The following is a 19,077-nucleotide window of genomic DNA, read 5'->3' on the forward strand; positions in this document are numbered from 1 at the left end:
AAGGTGCTTTTTTTGGGCAAGGAATTGAGGGCACGCAGCTTCAGACAATGGTTTATTGACCAGGCCTGCTTCCTCACATTGGCCACTGCCCACCTGTGGGGGGTCACTGGGGACAGCTGGGATAAAGTTCAGAGAAGCAGGCAGCATGGCTCCTATGCTGGTGAAAGACAGTCCTTCAGGGCTAGGGGCATGTGGCTGGACAGAGGTGTGGGTCATGCCCACCTGTTCAAGGGCACTTGAGACTCCCCAGCAGCTCTGGCAGCTGAGGCTCAGCCCTCCCCTGAAGGCCCACATCCAAGGCAAGGCTGGAAGGCACCAAGGACAGTCAGCCCTCTTCCAGCAGGACTCCATTCTGAGGTGTAAAAGGTGACTGGGGGGAGGGGCTGCAGCTGCTGCATCAGGCTGGGGCCGCCCAGGAGAGAGGATCCCTGAGGGCTGGGCCTGGTGGTGTGTGTGCTGGTGGCTGCAGCTGCAGCAGCTGATTAGGCCGGGTGGTAGAAGAGGTTGCCTGTGCGAAGCCTCCGCTGGAGCTCTTGCCACAGCAGCTTCCGCTCCTGGCGGGCACCTTTCAGGAGCCCACTGTTCTCCAGGGCCCGGCGCGATAGGTAGGGCAGCACCTCCATCACAGGACCGTAAGGCATGTACTTATAGGCTAGGAAGCCTGCCTGGCCTGTACATGCAGGCAAAGGCAGTCAGTGGCGAGTTCCTAGCCCTCCCACCAGCCCACCCTCAGGGGAGCCAGCTTACCCAGTGGAAAGCTGATCTGGTCACACATGCCCAGCAACTGTCCGAAGCACACCTGGCGGTCAGTGGGGTGTAGGCCCAACTCCTCCATCCTGTGTGGACAAGTCCATGGGTGAGCTCCCTAGGTCCCCTGTGTTGGCTGAGTCCCTCCTGCCACCCCAACAGCTTGCCATCCACACCCTCCAGGGCTCTCCCTGGGCCCATGGTATCATCCCCAGGGCTGTCTGTGAGCCAGCAGGCAGGCAGGCAGACAATAGCCTGCCCCCTGGCCTGGAGCGTTCAGCCCTCCATGTTCCTCTTCAAGCCCCTCTGCTCCTGCCATTTCTCCAGCCCCCTACCTGGCCCCAGTCTCCCTTTCACTTGGTTGCTCAGTGATGTACAGCAGCTGGTTTGTGAGACTCTAGGTGTCAGGCACATGGGGACTGTGAACAAGTGTCTGCTTGCTTTTCTGAAACACTGAACACATGCTGCAGTGCCTGTGTTTCAGATATGCTGAGTTAGCTGAAATGTTTATTTTGTGATGTGGCTACTGAGAAATTGAAACAGACGGATGTGGCAGCCCTATTTGTGAGTGCTGCTCAGATGCTAGGTAGGGAGACAACCAAGTGGAACCCCTCCAAGCACCCCGATGAACAGTCTCCAGGGTCTGAAATACCTCTGTATTGATGATCACATTTTTAACCACAGGCTCTGACATTCACAAACCCAACTGGACACCAGCTTTCTGGAAGCCGTGCTGTCATGCCTCAAGAGGGTAACTAAACCTGGGGGCTGGGGGGGGGGTAGCAAAGCCCGAGGCTGCCACGTACCCACCCGGACTACTAGTGTTCTGTGTCCCATCCCAGGCTCCCAAGGGAGCCCTGCATGAAAGGCAGCCCACAGGTCCCTTCCCTTCTTTCCTCAGGGAAGGGCTCTAGTCTCAGGGCAACTGTCTGGAGTCAGTCCCAGTCAGTGTGTTATCTTGGCCTCAGCTGATGCATTTTTGTCCCTATTATAAGTGCCCACAGCCATGCTTACTGGCTTGCTGGCTGCTGGTACTCAAGGCTGCTGAATCTTCCCTTGCAGTGCCAGACCTCCATCTAGTCACTGGGCCTTCTCCATGCATACACAGGCTCTGTACCTAGAGTCTGGGCTGGGCCTCATAAAATCTTCTGGCCCAGAGGGCTAACAGTTGTGATATGGACAAAGGCAAGTCCTCTCTAAGCTGAAGTCCACCACACTGGCAACACCTAGACTGGCCTGTAGACACTAGCCCTGTTAGAAGGGTCTGACAGTGTGTTAGACCCCAGAGTAACCAGACCCTGGGCACCTGAGCACTGCAGGTCCCAGCCATGGTGGCTGAAACTATGAAGGAGAAACGACGCTGTTCAACACAGACAGGTGTGGTGAGACTGCACGCCTGGCCACCTCCCACCATCACTACTCCTCCCTACTTGCTTGGGCCCCCACTCCCATGCTTTGCCCTGAGTGAAGACTACCACCCAGGGCCTAGCCCCCGGAAAGGGAAGGTTGTGTGTGTAACCCCCAGTGCCATGTAGTTTGGATTACTAAAACATGGCGAGATAGTATTTAATATAATTCCTCTTACTTTTCTGTCTGACTTGCAAGGATTCTACCAGAGTTGTACTCCAGGGGACAGGAAATCAGAGGGAAACAGACTCAGACTAAGAGAAACTTAAGTAAGGTGACACACCAGAGGCCTCCTGAGGTTTCACACTGTACCCATACATTTCAATAAACTATTTAAACTGCCTAATGAAACTCACTTTTAATTTTAAATTTCAGCTAGTCAAGAATTCATTTAAAAAAAAAAAAAGGAACCATGAATAACCTCTCATTACTGCAGTGCTAAAGTCAGCTTGGGGGAGGGTGGGACCAGGCTTAGAGAGCTGCAAAGTCACAGCACCAGAAGATATCCCTGCCCCCTTCCAAACACCCACTGCACCTGGTGGGTGCCCCCTGCACAGATTTCCAGGGCATGTCCCCGAGCCCTTGCCGCCTGTGATGAGGAGTGCCTGACAGCCCCACGGGGTGGAGGGGAGCAGCAGCTCCTACCTGCGCAGTGTGAAGCGCACTGTGTCCTCATTGTGGGAAGCCACCATCACTTCTGCCTTGGTGTTGTGTGTCAGCTTCTCCAGGACATAGTTGAGGCACCTGGGGAGAGGACTTGGTGTGCCTGGGCCAGGACAGGCAGCCCTACAAGTGTGAAGACCCACATACCAACCCCGTATCTTCTTGGTCTTCTTATGGGAACAGTGCCTGAGCACCCTTGACTAGGAAGGGTCATTCTAGGACACAGGTCTGGCCCCTGAAGCCAGTGAAAGGCCCAGGGATGGGCCTCCCATGCTGAAAGCATGTGATCAGGGCACTGTCTGACAGTGAGGACAACGCAGGCTCAGACAGGCAAACATGAGCATGCAACACACACTTTTTTCTTTTAAGGTAAGAGGCAGAGGGCTGGGGAGATAGCATAATGGTTCTGCAAAAGACTTTCAGGCCTGAGGCTCCCAGGTCCCATGGTTCAACCACAGCACCACCAAAAAAACCAGAGCTGAGCAGTGCTTTTGTCTATCTCTCAGTAAAATGATAAACAAAATGTTTAAAATATATATATGGGGGGACTCAGTGGTAGTGCAGCAGGTTAAGCACATGTGGTGCAAAGCGCAAGGACCGCTGTAAGAATCCCGGTTTGAGCCTCCGGCTCCCCACCTGCAGGGGAGTCGCTTCACAAGTAGTAAAGCAGGTCTGCAGGTGTCTTATCTTTCTCTCCGCCTCTCTCCACTTCTCTCTGTCCTATCTAACAACGATGACATCAACAACATTAAATAATAACTACAACAATAGAAAACAATAAGGACAACAAAAAGAGAAAAATAAATATAAATTAAAATATATATAGAGAGAGAGAGAATGAAAATCACCACAGCACTGAACCTTGCTTCAGTGCCTTCAATGTGGTAGGGCTGGGCTCAAACCTGGGCCCTATACACAGGAAAGTACCCACTATGCAAGCCCAAGTGAGCTATTTCACCGGCCCCAGTGGTACATATTCCTGATTCAGCAACTCCATTTCCAGAACATGGGGCAGCTCTGCCCTCCCATGGGCTGTGTCAGTCACTGAGGAAATGAGTGGATGGTAAGTCACCAGAAAACCCAAAGACTGGCTAGGAACCCAGACACCCTTGGGTGCATGGAGACCTAGGTCAGAGGCACAACACAAAGTTACAAAGCACATACAGATAAACATTTGGCGGATATGCCTTAGAAAGTTAGATACAGGATGGGTGGCAGGAGCCATTGGGTTCTTTGAATGTTTTGAGGCCCTGAGTTCAGTCTCCTGCATTTCATATGTTCTCATCTCATGTTCTCTGGTGTTCTAATCTTCTCTCTCTCATTCTATTATTGGATAGAGAAATTGAGAGGGAGGGGAGTTGGGCGGTAGCGCAGCGGGTTAAGCGCATGTGGCGCAAAGCACAAGGACCCGAAGGATCCCGGTTCAAGCCCCCCGCTCCCCACCTAAGGGCAGTCTCTTCACAGGCTGTGAAGCAGGTCTGCAGGTGTCTGTCTTTCTCTCCCCCTCTCTGTCTTCCCCTCCTCTCTCCATTTCTCTCTGTCCTATCCAACAACAATGAATCAATAACAACAATAACTACAATAATAAAACAACAAGGGCAACAAATGGAAAAATATTTTTTAAAAAAAATTTTAAATTAAAAAAAAAAAGAAATTGAGAAGGAGGTGGGAGATAGAGAGGGCGAGAGAAAGAGAGAAACTTGCAGCCCTGCTTCACCACTCATGAAATTTTACACCTGCAGGTGAGGACCAGGGGTTTGAACCTGGGTCCTTGCACACTGTAATATTAACCAGGTTCACTACTACCTGGCCCCTCTCATCTTTATTTCTCTTTCTCTCATTAGTAAATCTTTACAATTTACAAAACATGGTTTTTACAGGAGCCAGATGGTGGTACACCAAGTACACAGCATACACACTATCATGTGCAAGGACCAGGTTCAAACCCCTGGTTAGTGTGTGTTCATATAAGAGGCACTTCATAAGTGGTAAAACAGTGCTGTAAGTCTCAGTCTCTCTCTCCTCAATTCCCTTACTCTCTGTATCAAGGTAAAAAAGAATGACCAGGTAAGGTGCATGTACTGAGCCCTCATGATAACCCTAGTGGTAAAAACAAATTTTAAATCAGCAAAGTGAAGGGAATATCAGCCCTTGCTTCCAGATAGAACCGTCCTCCCACTGGAAGTTTCTGACCCTTGAGGTGGAAGAAAGAGAATCTACTCCAGAACCTGTGGCCAGACTTCTCACTCTCCTCCCAGGAGCCCAGCGCTAGGAAGGGGTTGGCACACCTGTGGTACATGACGTTGGTGGCCTCATACGTGGGGTTGATGGGGTCCTCGTAGCCCATCTCCGCTGCCCGGGCACGCTCCTGGGCCATGTATGCACCCCGCACCAGCTTCGCCCCAAAGCACCAGCCCTCACGGTGAGCCCGCTCCAAGTCCAGGGTGACATTGTCATAGGCTTCCTGTGGAGGCAAGGCAAAAGTCACCCAGGAAGGGGTCCTCTCTGGGATGCTTCTCAGAAGCCTGTGTACGCTCTGGGTATAGTCTGGGCACTGGGGGGCCAACAGGAAGGTGCCTCTATGTGGGTTCAAAGGAGCTGAGACAGGGATGGGGAGAGGAGATCCTTGAACCTGTCCTCCCAAAGTGGTGATAGTGGGAATTCTTGTGGCCTACAGACAGCTCCTACTGGGCTGCCTCACGCCCTGTCCCCACATCCTCCAAGCAGTACAGCACAGGGTGGTATAAGGGGTCCTGGCTTGAAGTGCTTCTCTGGCTTCCTAGAGGAGGAAGGCTCCTGGCTTGCAACAGATCCTTACTGGGACCCACACTACAAAGTGCAGTAAAAAAATTATTCTTCATGAGTTGGGTGTGGGTGGCGGCTCAGCCAGTAGAGCGTGCCTGGCCATCTGCAGGCAGGGGAGCTTCACGAGTCATGAAGCAGTTCTGCAGGTGTCTGTCCCTTTCTTTCTCCCCATTTCAGAAAATAAATCTGAGATTTGGAGAAGGGGCTCCACCCTGCACACAGCTGGTGACAGGGCTTGGGGATGTCTGCCTTCTCAAACCTGACTCTGCTCAAGGCCCCAGGCAGGGTGGTAGTGCGCCACACCTTGAGATAACACTGGTATGTGTTAAAGACAAGTGGCTTGTCCACGTTGAACTTGCGCTGCATCTCCAGAGCCAGATGGCTGATGGCCGGCTGAAAGTAGGTCTGCTCGGCATCTACCATCAGTCGCACGCCCGTCTCCATGCCTTTCTGAGAGGGGCAGGATGGAAAGGCAAGTTTGTCTGGGGCTCAGGTGGCATGGGGTCCTTTACCCACCATCATCACCATCACCCCCTGCTACCAAGCAAACCCCAGGGCCCTCCACCTTGGCCAGAATGTCCAGTCTCTGCAGAATCCGAGTCATCTGTCGCTCCTCTTCCTCAGTGAACTGTGACAGCAGGGGCTCCAACAGGCCCGTCTGTGGGGACAGCACAGCTAGGTCCCGGGCCAGGTAGGAGAGCAGCACCCACTACCCAGGCACCAACTCCTGGCACGCTTCCCACCCTATGCCCACACAAATCGCTGGACCCTGGAAGCCAGCATGCTCTCACAGGGCCACATGACCCAGGTCATGCCTGCACCCTAGTCCCTTTGATTGGTGGTGGGGGGGGGGGCGGTCTGTTCTGCCCTTATGACTCTAAGGAAATGCTCCCTGACTCATACCATCATTGGAACAGCCTCAGCACCATTTGGCAGAGGTGAAAGAGCAAATCTTTTGATGGCAGGCAGCCAGAGACATCAATGCTGAGTGGGACAGGGTCCATCGACCCCATGCAGTGGGTTTCCAGAAGCCAGGCAGGCCAGCAGCAGGCAGGTGGTCCAAGGCTGTGTGCACCTTCTGGGGCCCTGTGCTCACCCTCACCCACTAGCTTTGCCCGGGATGCTGCTGCAGGTCCTGAGCCTGCCCTTTCACTGGCCCTTAGCAGGTCTGAGTTGGGGCCTGGGCCTCAGTTTGATTGGTCTGAGTGAGTGAAAGGAAATCCCAAGCCACTTCCCTGTTCTTTCTCACACACAAGTGCTACATGAAGTGTGGCAGCCCATCCCTAGCCACCCTCACCCTGGAGGGCAGACCCATCAGGGCAGACCCACTGCCCTGAATACAAGCAGGCTAGTGGCTCGCTTTTAGCAAATATCACTGGGCTTGAGTGGCACCAGGGGACTTCTGAAGCTGGACTAGGGAAGGGAGCAGACCTCACACCTGGCTCTTGGGAACACTGACCCATACTGAGAACTCAGTAGAGAAGCCCAGTCAACAACCAGCACCAACCACTGACTCTGTGAAGGGGATACTCCATGACATACCAGTCCCTACCACCACCCCATACACAGGGTCCTTGGGCAAGACCCATGTTAAGGCTTCTTAGGTTTGTGGTGAGCCTTCCAGCAAGGATAGTTGAATGGGGGTGTCAGCAGCAGGGAGGAGAGTGATCAGAGTCACACCATGCCTAGCTACCAGCTGAGAGCCTGTGGGGGGGGGGGCGCATCCCTGTGGGAGTTACCTTCATGTTGGGCACCACCAGGTGCTTGGACAGCTCAGTCCTATTGTCAATGATTCTGCACCAATCCAACAGGTCCAAGGTGCTAGGGGAGCACAGGCAACAGGTGACTTCTTGTTCCAGCCCCCTAACCCAGCCCATTCCCTTAACAAAACCCAACACCTGCAAAGCCCACAAGGAGTGTCCAGTTTGTTTATATCGCTTATTAACACAGCACTGCTCAGCTCTGGTTTCTGGTGCTACCTGGGAATTGAACTTGAGATCTTAGAGTCTTAGGCATGGAAGTCTTTTTGCATAAGCACTATGTTCTCAATCCCCCCACACACACTGCACCCCTACCCCACCCCCTCTTTTTTAACTAGAGCCATGCTCAGCTCTGGTTTTCGGTGGTGCTAGAGGTTGAACCAGGGACCTTTGGTACCTCAAGCATGGAAGTCTTTTTGCTTAAAGTATTATGCCCAGCCCTAGCCATCAGTGTTCAATTTTAAAAGACAAATCATAAATACTGTCCCCTTGGGGGCTGGGCGGTGGTGCATCTGGTGAGGCACACATCACCATGTGCAAGTACCTGGGTTTAATCCCCCACACCCCCCCGCAACCCGCAGGGAGGACACTTCATGAGTGGTGAAGCAGGCCTGCAGGTATCTATCTTCCACTTTCTATCTCCCCATCCCTCTCAATTTCTCTCTGTCCTGTCAAATAAAAATAGAAAAAAAAAATGAAAATAATGGCCACAGGGAAGAGTGGATTCATAGTATAGGCACTGAGGCCCAGCCATACCCCTGGTGGAACAAGTCTCCTCTTCCCAATTTGGAGATCAAATCAAGAACATTTAGGCAAAGGCCAAACACTGAAGGCTATGCCAGGCTTGGGGAAGAGCAGGAGGCAGACATGGCCCACTGGGAATGAACAGCACACTGTGGCCAGTTCTAGGGTCCCAGGTCCCACTTAGGTGACCTCAGCCCCTGTCGATGAAGCCAGGGGTTCTCTGGAACCTCAGCTGCCCTGCTCCATCTCAGCCTCACTCTGGAACTTAAAGAAGCCCCAGAGGTTCTGGAGCTGTTCCCTGCAGAGACTACATCAGGCCTGTGCACTCACAGCACAGTCCCAACCCCAACCCCATGGACTTCCGATTCCAAAGATTTCTACTCTGGGTCTCTGAGAATAGCATAGACACCAAGAGGTCCCACACTCAAGGGGAACTGCCAGGATCCAGGGAAGCTCTGGAACATAGCAGACTGAACTAGGAAATACCCTCATCTTCTTGTCCAGGTCTGTACTTACCTGGACACGCCCAGGGTCTCCTGGGTGAAACAGCTCTTAGCCTGCTCCCTGGAGGCCAGCCCCATCTTCACCACACTTTCCTGAGAAGAGCAGAAAGCTGCAGTGCTCCCACCCCCCGGCACCTCCAGCCCCCGTCCACTAAGAGTTCCTGCCCGTCCCACCCCCTCCCTTCTGATCAATGACGGGCAGAGACTTGGCCGCACACACTGTCACTATCCTGGTGAGTCTGGGCTGCAAAGGAGACTGTTCTCACCCACCTCTAATGTCCCTTCTACAGCACTCTGCAAGCCCAGTGCCCCTCAGCCCTGACCCCCCAAACAGTCAGTCCTACCTGCAGCGCCGCCACCTCTAGCCTCTTGTCCAGAGCGGCCAGCCTTGCCATCCCTTGCTCAGCAGCTATTTGATGGAAGAATCGCTTCCACTTGGTCAGCACACCTGAGAGCTGCAGCTGCAAAGGCACATGTCAGCACCTGCCACCCAAGCACCTAGCTCCCAGCACCTGCGCCTCTTGGGCCCGGTTACTAGCATGCATAAGCTTCCACTTAATGCTCATGGCAATAACCCCTGCCCCCAACTTCTTGAAAAAAAAAAAAAAAACTCTCTACAGATTTCCATCTGGCACTTACCAAAAATTGGGGTCGCCCCAAAGCCGTGAGCTTGATGGCTAAGAAGCTGTCATCGCTGGCGGCTCCTGTCAGAAGCCAGAGAAAGAGAGAACCATTAGAACCCGGTGGGGGAGGGGGTGGGGGAGAGGGACCTCTGAGGAACCTCAGAGCCCTGACCATCAAGCTGCCCAGCCTACAGGCACAGCTGCCCCAGATGCAAAGCCTACAGGGGCGGGGGGATGGGGGAATGGGAAATTTGGCAAGACCATCAGGAAGGTGAAGCAATGAGACTGTTCTTTCTTACACAGCCGTGATGACACCATCCTTGTTCGCTTCTCTTTCTCATAGACTGAGCCCCCAGGGAGCTCTTAGATTCCAGCCTGGCATCCACTCACTTGTCTCAGCTCAAGCTCAGCCTGGAAGGTGTACCTCCAGCAAGGGGTGGGGCCTACCTGAAGCCTCGATGCTTTGCAACTGTGTCTCCAAGTTGCTGTCACACTTGGCCTCGCTGGCGTAGAGGTAGGTGTGGGTGCTGAGAACACCATCCCTGCGGTGGTCTGGGTGGGCCTGGCTCTGCTTCTCCCTCTTAGCCGAGCCTAAGGGGGCAGTAGGCACACGACTCAGACTTGCAGCTGCCTCTGTGCTGTGTCTGGACCCCCACACCTGGCTGCCCTCAGGAGAGGCCACCTGGCGGCCAGCTCTCAGCACCATACACTGTTCTGCCACTGTCCGCCCTTCCTTCTCCCTGGCAAAGCCCTTGGTACATGGCAAGCCAGTCACCACAAAGGTAGGAATCCAGACTGGCCCAGGGCTGAGTGGACCAATCTACCCCCCAGGGTGCCGAGGCTGTCAGAACACAGTGATGCCCAGGTCCCCAAGGAGGAGCATTGTCCCCTCTACCCAGGCAAGCCTGTGCCCTGAACCTGACTGCTGAGCCACACAGTATAAGGAGGGTAAAGGGAGTCTCTTACCACTGCCTTCCCTCTCCACAGCCCAGGAAGAAGACCTGCTGGTGAGAGAGAGCCAAGGTCAGATCAGGCCACCTCAGGCAGTAAGTGACAGACATGTTCCCACCAAGCACACAGGCTGGGGGTGAGGGGGGAACCAATGGCACACCGGGTTAAGCACACACAGTACGAAGTATAAGGACCTGAGGGGGGGGGGTGGTCACTTCACAAGTGGTGAAATAGGTCTGCAGGTGTCTCTCCCCTCCTCTCAATTTCTGTCTGTCCTAGTCAATAAAAAAAGGAAAGAAAGAAACAAAGGAAGCAAGAAAGAAAGAAAGAGAGGAAGGAAGGAAGGAGTGGTAGATCATAGTATAAGCACCAAGGCCCAGAAATAACCCTGGAGGCAAAAAAAAAAAAAAAAAAAAAAAGCAGACAGGCTAAAGGTTGGAGGCAGCTGTGGACCTTCCCAATGAAGCAGGCTAGGTGGGCAGATAAAAAATACTTCCCTCACCACACCTCCTACCCCAGTCTCGAGATCGCCTCCACTCTCCCAGAAAAGTCCAAGCCCTGGAGAAAGAAGCCTAAGGATGCTCCAGAGCCCCTGAGGGTGAGGTCGTCAGTTCTAAAGAGAGGCCAGGGGACTCGGTCAAGTCCTTGAAGAACATTTTGGGAGAGGGCACAGGAGGTATCTAGAACTTTTGGATTTGAAAGCATGAGGCTGCAAATCAGATCCCAGAATCACAGGTGCCAAAGGGATGCTCCTATTCTCTCTCCTGTGTTAATAAAACATTAAAAAATAATAAAGGGGCAGGGGGTGGCACCCTCTTATCTCCTCCTCTCCTCTCAGTTTCACTGTCTCTACCCAGAACAAATAAATAAAAATATTTAAAATAATGAAATTAGAAAAGGCTATGAAATCATTCTTTCTCCCGAGAAAAAGATGGGTTCCTGGGCCAGCAGGGCTGAGCATGAATAAGACAGGAGAGCCAACAGCGCACCCAAGTCCCCTGGTCAAGGTGCAAGAGCCCCTTGCTGTGACCTGTCCCCTCACATCCAGGCACCTCCAACCACCAGCAACCCAGGCCTTCCCAGGACCCACCTCATGCACCAGTCACTTTGCTACATTCCTGCCCCCTTAGGTGTCATTTATCAAGTAGCAACAAGAATTTTTCTTTAAAATGCAGCCCCACCTCCTAGTCCTGAGGACAAAGCTGGGAGCCTGACTGCCCCACCCTGCCCTTGTCTGTCCAGGTCTGTTCCAATCCCAGGTCTCCTCCATAAACACAGAAGACAGCAACCCCCCTCCCCACACACACACACACCAGCTGGGCCACCAAGAGTGTAGTCTCACACACTGGCCACGGAGCCCCAGAAGTGGCACCTACTGTGTGATTTGGAATTTAAAAGTCTCTCAAATCAGTCACATGGAAAGGACTCAGCTTTGCCAGATGGCTGTGGGACCTTCCTAAAGCAGCTCAGGGTCTTCAGGCCCTGCTATCTGACCACATCCCAGGTGAAAGATGGCATTTTCCTCTTGTCCCAGAACCCCATTGCAGGGCACAGGTCATGCCACCTCCCTACACAGTCCTGCAGGGCAGAGAGAAGCCTTTGCATCCAGAGGAGGGGGAAATCCATCTGTGAAAGGACTGGTCCTCAGTCACAGGCAGCAGGGACACAGCCCATTAGTTTCTCAAACTGACAATCTCAGCAGAATGCTGGGCTCACAGTTGCTCAGGGAACACAAGGGGTGCTAAGGAGAACCCCGCCTTCTAGGACAGCGAATAGCCAGGCAAGGGGCTGGGCTCCCCAAGCCAATCAGTACTGCTGGCCCCAGAAGCCTGACATTCTGTTCTCAGGGCAGGAGGGCTCATGTGATGCCTTGCCCTCCCCCACTTCAGCCCCTCCAGCCACATCAACCCTCCAAAGCCCTAGAAGCAGGATACTCAGCGGGCTTACCCACCCAGGGAGCCTCAGAATCTAGTGCAGATGCTGTAAGACTTGGGGGGGTGGGGGAGGCGGTGCATGCAAGCTAGGGCCCAGCAAGGAAGACAGTGGAAAAGGAATATTGTATAAAGAAAAAGCAACCCTCAAATTCTGTCAAGACCCACAGAAGTGGATCAGGGGCTTATCATTCGTCCCAAGGTTCACTTCTAGGGTCAGGGGGAGATAGCAAACATTATGCAAATGATTTTCATTCTTGAGGCTTTGAAGTCTCAAATTCAATCCATGACACTACCATAAGCCAAGCAGAGTGAAACAAAACAAAAGAAACAAAATATATGCTCTCTTCCAAAAAACAGTCCTGGCAGCAGGCTGGTGACCTTGGGAGAAACCTCTAGACCAGTCATGCCCCTGTAATCCCTCTTCTGGGACCAGACAACAAGCAGCAGGAGCCCCCAGGGGGAAAGGTGCTTTCCCAGAGAATAAGTCAGAGAGTACTTCCTACACTAGATAGTTTTTTATTTGTTTTCCCTAGGAATAGCCAGGTAGCTCCTATACTTAGCACAGGCTCATACAATTTCAGCCTGAGCTATTTGACTCTGTCCCCAGTAGGGTAAAAACGTTTTGAATTTCAAATAGTTTTCATGAGTCACAAAATATTATTCCTCTTTTTTGGCAGTCCTTTCAAATTGTATAAGCTATTCTCAGCATGCATCACTATACAGAACCAGGCAGTGGGGCAGAGTTTGCCAACACCTCTCCTAGGCCTCCTGAGAAATCCCATGGCCACAGGACAAACCACCAGAACCCAGGCAGCGCCCAAGAGAGATGCTGCCCACCAGGCTGGCCAAGCTCTGCTAGCCTTGGTTTCCTCCCAATCCAGGCTGGCCCTGTGAGAAGTGTGTGTGTGTGTGTGGGGGGGGGGGTCCAAGGCAGTTCTTACTTCATTTTTTTTTTTATATTTATTTATTCCTTTTGTTGCCCTTGTTGGTTTATTGTTGTAGTTATTATTATTGTTATTGATGTCATCACTGCTGGATAGGATAGAGAGAAATGGAGAGAGGAGGGGAAGATAGAGAGGGGGAGAGAAAGATAGACACCTGCAGACCTGCTTCACCGCTTGTGAAGCGACTCCCCTGCAGGTGGGGAGCTGGGGGCTCGAACCAGGATTCTTATGCTGGCCCTTGCACTGCCACGTGCGCTTAACCCACTGCGCTACCGCCCGGCTCCCTCTTACTTCATTTCTTTGCACTCCTCCTCCTGGGGGGTCAGGTCCTCCTCCACCCCATAGTCCAGGATGCAGCCCACGCCAAAGGCCTTGTTATGTCTGATGAGGGGTCGGATGGCTTCTTGGTCCTCACCGGCCACAAACTGCCCATAGAAGGTCAATTTCATCAGCTTGTCAAAAAGCCTTTGCCCCAGAAGTTTCCTGGCAAGATGAAGCAGCTAAAACAGCAAAGGGAAAACTTTTAAGTCAGAGGTCCCATCTTCCCTGTCCCCCCAGCACTACACCCAGTCCCCTGAACCCTAAAGCCTTGACACAAGGGTGGGAGAGATAGCATAATGGTTATGCAAAGAGACTCTCATGCCTGAGGCTCCAAAGTCCCAGGTTCAATCCCCCCACACCACCATAAACCAGAGTTGAGCAGTGTTCTGGTAAAAATAAAAACAAACAAACAAAACTTTTGACACAGTCTCCCCCAGGGCCCAAGTCAGTTCACAACCCAGAACTTGTAGAGGAAACTCCCCACCCCACCCCATCCCCACCTCACTGACAGTAGCTGTCAACAGCCCACTCCTCATAAGGGGTAACCAGTCCCAGGGGCCACCCCCAGTCACATTTGCCCCCTCACCTGCACACTCAGGAGATGCCTAACCACCACTTAAAGGACAAAGAAGGCTGGGCTCCCCTAGTGATGGCAGCGGACATGTTCAGAGCTTTTTTCTGTAGCCACACTGGGCGGGGGGTGGGGGGGGGGCTGGTGCAGCCCTCTAGAAGGAAAGCAAGCACCTGAGACTTTGCAGTGTTTTCTGCTTATTCCAAGTCCCCAAAGCAGCACTTTGGTGAGGGGCCAGCCATCTAGCAATGGAATAGATGGACACATGCAAAAAAAAAAAAAAAAAAAAAAAAAGACCCAGGCTGAGTCTGAGTTCAGCAGATGAGAGGCATAGTTGGGAGGAGAGCTTATTATCCAGGGGCCAATAGGAGAAGGCCACAATCACATAGGGTTCCTGTGGACACACAGCTCCCACCCAAGTGTCTTAGGAAAGCCATCCACGGCTCAGCTTTCTACCACACTGGAGGAAGGTTCAGCTTCACTGTGGGGGGGGGGGGGAGGATGGTGACAGACCTTTGGTGATGGGAATGGTGTTAATACACCTATTGGGTGGGGGTAGATAGCATAATGGTTATGCAAAGGAACTCTCATGCCTGAGGCTCCAAAGTCCCAGGTTCAATCCCCTACACCACCATACGTTATGATTGGGCCCTCCTCAATCGCTATCAAACAGGCCATGGCCGGTGAGCCACTATGTTCCATCACTGGGGAGCCAGAGACGACCCGAACTGCCCCTGCGGCTACAGACAGACTATGACCCACATAGTCAACGACTGCCACCTCTCCAGATTCAAAGGAGGTCTCGAAACTTTACATCAGGCTCAACCTGACGCTGTTGACTGGCTACGGAAGAAGGGCAAACACTAGAAGAAGACCACCATACTCCAGAGCTGATCAGTGCTCTGGTAAAAAAAAAAAAAAAAAAAAAAATTTATATATATATATGTATATATATATATATATATATATATATATTATTAACTTATAGCCTCACAAATTCAAATAGTAAAAAGATGCTTGAGGCAGGCAGGACAGGTAACTGTCTGCCCATTTCCTCTAGTGTCAGGGCCAAGGTCATGGTCACCAGAGGAATCCCCAGCAATACAAGGGTAGAACAAGCCTCCCAACCCTGGGAACACAGAGTGCTATGCTACTCCCCCTCCCCACTATGTTCCCTCTTTGTCTCTTCCTAGCTGAGAGGGAAAAAACTCAAAATGATTAAGCCCCATGAAAAAGAAGGGGAAAAAATTAAAATCCAGAATATACTTAGCTTTCTCCTCCAACCAATCCCAAACGCCTGCCATCTTTCTAAGGTTCTGGGCACCTGCTTTGTGCCTAGTACAATTCTAGGCTGAACAAAACCAAGTAGGTACTCACATCTTGGGGGGGGGGGGGGTAGGGAGCATAGGAGGGACAAAGTACCTGTACAAAATTTAAAACTGCTAGGCCAGAGGGTGTTTGCTGACTTTGTTTTTGGGGGTGGAGGGGAGAGTCAGGGGATGACACAGAGCTCCCCAAGTGGGAAACAGAGGAATTAACTTGAGTGCAGTCCCCTACCCCCACCCCCAGGGCTGGGAAGATAACACATACACACAACCTACCTGTAGTTTGTGCCCACTGCCGCCACCACCACCACCACCACCCCCCACCCTGCCACCTCACCTCAGCTCCAAGTCAGGTCAAACCTGGAGATTTTCAAACCCAACAGGTAACATTTTTGTGGGGGAATATATATCTCTTGCAGTCAGGGTTCTGGGAAACAATCTTTTCTCTAAAAGCGTGAGCCAGTCAAATAGCTTTATGGCAGAAACAGCCATGGGCACTCACAGGGGCCCACCCAAAGGCAGGTTATCCCCAATGGGAAACGCCTTGGATTACAGCCCTGGGCACCTGTGGGGTGGCCTGTGCTCAAGGATTTCCAGGCCACCACCCCTGTCTCTCTGCAGCACCTAATTTTATTGCATCTGGGCTTGAGATGGAAAGCAAAGAAGAGTACTGACTCCACCTCACAAGAACCTAGGACCATAAATCAGAAAGTCTGCAGGCCAGGGCTTCCTCACTGGGGAAGTGCTGTGTCTGAAACATTAAAAAGATGCTTGAGAAACACTCATCAACTCATAAGTAGAAGTTGAGAAATAAGAACAGAAAGGGAAACTGAAAGCAGAATCTGACTGAGTTTGGAGTATTGCATCAAAGTAAAAAATCTCTGGGTGGAGAGTGAGGGTAGATGTTCAGCTTCACTGTGTGTGTGGGGGGGGGAGAGGATGGGGACACAGACCTTTGGTGATTGGAATGGTGTTAATATACACTCCTGTTAACTTATAGCCTCACAAATTCAAATAATAGTAAAAAAATGCTTGAGGCAGGCAGGATACGTAACTATGTCTGCCTATTTCCTCTAGTGTCAGAGCCAAGGTCATGGTCACCAGAGGAATCTCCAGCAATACAAGGGTAGAACAAGCCTCCCAACCCTGGGAGACAAGAGTGCCTTGAGAGCGCCCTCCAGGAGCAAGGTGGGATATGGAGAAGCCTCTGAGTCCTCTAGTGACCCATAGCAAGTCCCTTTCCAGCACTTGGACAGCAGTCACCTTCAGTGGCTCATGGTGCCCTGCTCTGCTGACTTCTCTGCTAGCTTTGAACCCAGGGGAGAAGGCTCAGCTGGAGAGTTCAGCCTGGAGGGTTCTTTCCCTTTCCCTTTCAGTCCTTTCCCTTTCCCTGCCAGCTCATGACAACAGTTGACTAAAACCCAGACTGTGGCAGCCAGGTCCTTGTCCTTGCACACACACACCCAACACACACCCCCATTCCTCATCTAGTCATCCTGGGCCCAGAGCTGCCTTCTCCCTCATGACCACTGTGCTCTGTTTGAGGTTCCTTTCTGGATGCCACAATGTTGATACATCCCAAAAGATCCTCCTCATCTTTCATCTACCTCCATCATGTTCCTTCATCCCCAGCTGCCACTTCTTTGTCTCATAATGTTATTATTATTATTATTATTAATGAAAGGAGGAGAAAGAACCAGACATCACTCTGGTACATGTGCTGCCAGGGATTGAACTCAGAAGCTCATGCTTGAGAATCCAATGTTTTATCCACTGTACCACCTCCCAGACTACCTTTCTTGGTCTCTTTCCTAGTTGGTCTGGGCTTGGCAAAGCCATGACTTTACATGGAGACGAGACCAGCTACTATGATCACTGGGTGACTTTCAAGAGGTTCCCACCTTTCTAGTTTGGCTCCTTCTCCCTAAAGGTCCTCTACCACCATGAGGCTTAGGCTCTGGATCACTCTGTGAAGCTACCCCAGTAGCTCAAGCAAACATCTCTGCTGGACCTGACTCCAACTAGGTGGCCTCTGTTCTCACCTCCTCACTTTCACTCAAACCAAAGGTGTGCCCTGAGGTTCTTAACCTAACCACCCTTTGTAGCTAAGGGGAATCAGCACAGAACTCTAGGCAATGTCTCAGCAGAGAAATCAACACTGCCTGCAGCAATAACCTCCCAGTCCCTGGGCACCAAATTTGCAAATCGGAAAGAACTAACATCTCTACATTTCCAGATTAACAGCAGCTAAACCAGTGTTCTACTTTTTTTACTTTCCTCTTGCGTATTCAAAGTTACCATTTGCCGCTCTTGGGAAGCCCAGCTTGGGAGAACTTGGATCCAGGCTAAGACTTTTTTTTTTTTTTTTCAATATCATCAAACAAAGTGGAGAACATTCCGTGATCAATTTCAGGAGCTAGCTATGCCCTGTAAAGGAAACTAGTCTTTGCCTTTGCTAGTAGCAAAAGAAGCTATAGGAAAACTCAGAGAATAGATATGGAACGCAGGAAGCACCTCCCTTCCTGTCTTCCCAGCTACAGAAGATGTTCAACCCCCCACCCCCCTCCCATTTACCACCCTGAAACTTAACTTGTCTTTTTTTCCAGAGAACTGTTCAGCTCTGGTTTATGGTGGTGCATGGGGATTAAACCTTTGGAGCCTCAGGCAAGAGTCTCTTTGCATAACCATTATGCTATCAACCGCCACTCCCACCCTGAACCTTTCTAAGAGTTCCCAGGCCAGGCAGAGCCCCTCCCCTCGCCCCCGTGAGGTCGGGTCCGCACCCCCCAACCTGTTCCTGCCCCCGCACACCTGCTTGTGGCGCGCCCTCCCCAACCTCCCTTCCCGCACACCTGTTCATGGCGCGCCAGCAGCGCCGGCGAGGCGCACAGGCGCAGCACCAGCAGGTTGCGCGCCAGCTCCCAGCTCCGCCGGCTGCGGTATGCCTCCTGCGTGTTGTCGAAGTTCACGGTGGGCAGCGGCGGCCGCGCAACCTTCTTGGCTCCGCCGTCCAAGCCGACTCCCGGGCCGGGGGTAGGTTGTTCGCGGGCCTCCGGAGCCGTAGACAGTGGGGCTAGGCGGGAGGTGCAGAGGCGCAGCGCAGAGAAACTGCGTCTCAGAGCCATGGCTGAACTAACGTGGGTCCCCTGCGATGGTGCTTAAGTAGCCCCCCGTAAGCCCCCACCCCTGGGCGGGTCAGCCTCGTCCCGCCCCCTCCCGGTGGCTCCGCCTCTGCCTCCTTGGGAAGCTCGGCTCCGCCCAAGCTTAGCCCAGGCTCCAGCTCCCGGGACAGCTCCAACCTCAGACCCGCGCAACAAACCATGCGAGGAAGGCCCCACCCCGGCCACAGGCCCCGCCCCTTTCCGAGAGGCCCCGCCCGCGTCTTCTAACCTCGCCCCTGACCTAGAGGCCACGGCCCCTCCCTCCCGGGGTGTCTCATATACACACACACCCTCTTCTCGCGTCTCCTCGCGAAACATGCAGGTATGAAGTCGGTCCCGCCCAGGAGAGACTCCACGTGTTTCTGCAACTTGAACCTGCTAAGATCTTGTCCTCTGAGCTCCCGGCCTTCAGCCCTACCTTCTCCTTTGTTTCTCTGGGGATTAGGCCCTCAATAAGGGTGCAATTTTCTTTTAATAATTATTTAATTTATTTACTTGATAGAGACAGCCAGAAATCGATAGGGAGAGAGACATCCGTACCACTGCTTCGCCACTAGCAAAAGCTTTTCCCCTGCACGTGGGGACCAGGGGCCTGAAGTCATGCCTTTACACATTATA

At 52.3% G+C, this 19,077-nt stretch overlaps 1 protein-coding gene and 1 long non-coding RNA gene across 3 annotated transcripts; one reads left to right on the forward strand and one right to left on the reverse strand.

Annotated features, from left to right (window-relative positions):
* Window positions 1-39: 39 nt before the first annotated feature.
* Window positions 40-18,562, reverse strand: PRODH (proline dehydrogenase 1). 2 transcript variants are annotated; one of them, XM_007533386.3, is made up of 14 exons: window positions 18,151-18,562; window positions 13,373-13,581; window positions 10,219-10,253; window positions 9,700-9,843; window positions 9,269-9,333; window positions 8,974-9,090; window positions 8,643-8,722; window positions 7,362-7,443; window positions 6,188-6,280; window positions 5,926-6,072; window positions 5,106-5,281; window positions 2,800-2,898; window positions 748-836; window positions 40-670 (listed from the first exon to the last, which is right to left on the reverse strand). In XM_007533386.3, the coding sequence occupies exons 1-14, from the start codon at window positions 18,421-18,423 to the stop codon at window positions 483-485; spliced, it is 1,797 nt and encodes a 598-aa protein (XP_007533448.1). In that variant the 5' UTR covers window positions 18,424-18,562; the 3' UTR covers window positions 40-482. The 2 variants fall into 2 exon arrangements, with proteins under 2 accessions (XP_007533448.1, XP_016048186.1); XM_016192700.2 differs by having other exon boundaries at window positions 10,219-10,256; window positions 18,151-18,560.
* LOC132539095 (uncharacterized) lies at window positions 827-2,505 on the forward strand. Its single transcript, XR_009550403.1, has 2 exons — window positions 827-1,498; window positions 2,353-2,505. It is a non-coding gene; the product is annotated as an uncharacterized LOC132539095 (long non-coding RNA).
* Window positions 18,563-19,077: the final 515 nt, after the last annotated feature.

This window comes from Erinaceus europaeus, chromosome 1, assembly GCF_950295315.1.
Source record: "Erinaceus europaeus chromosome 1, mEriEur2.1, whole genome shotgun sequence".
Classification (NCBI taxonomy): Eukaryota; Metazoa; Chordata; class Mammalia; order Eulipotyphla; family Erinaceidae; genus Erinaceus; species Erinaceus europaeus.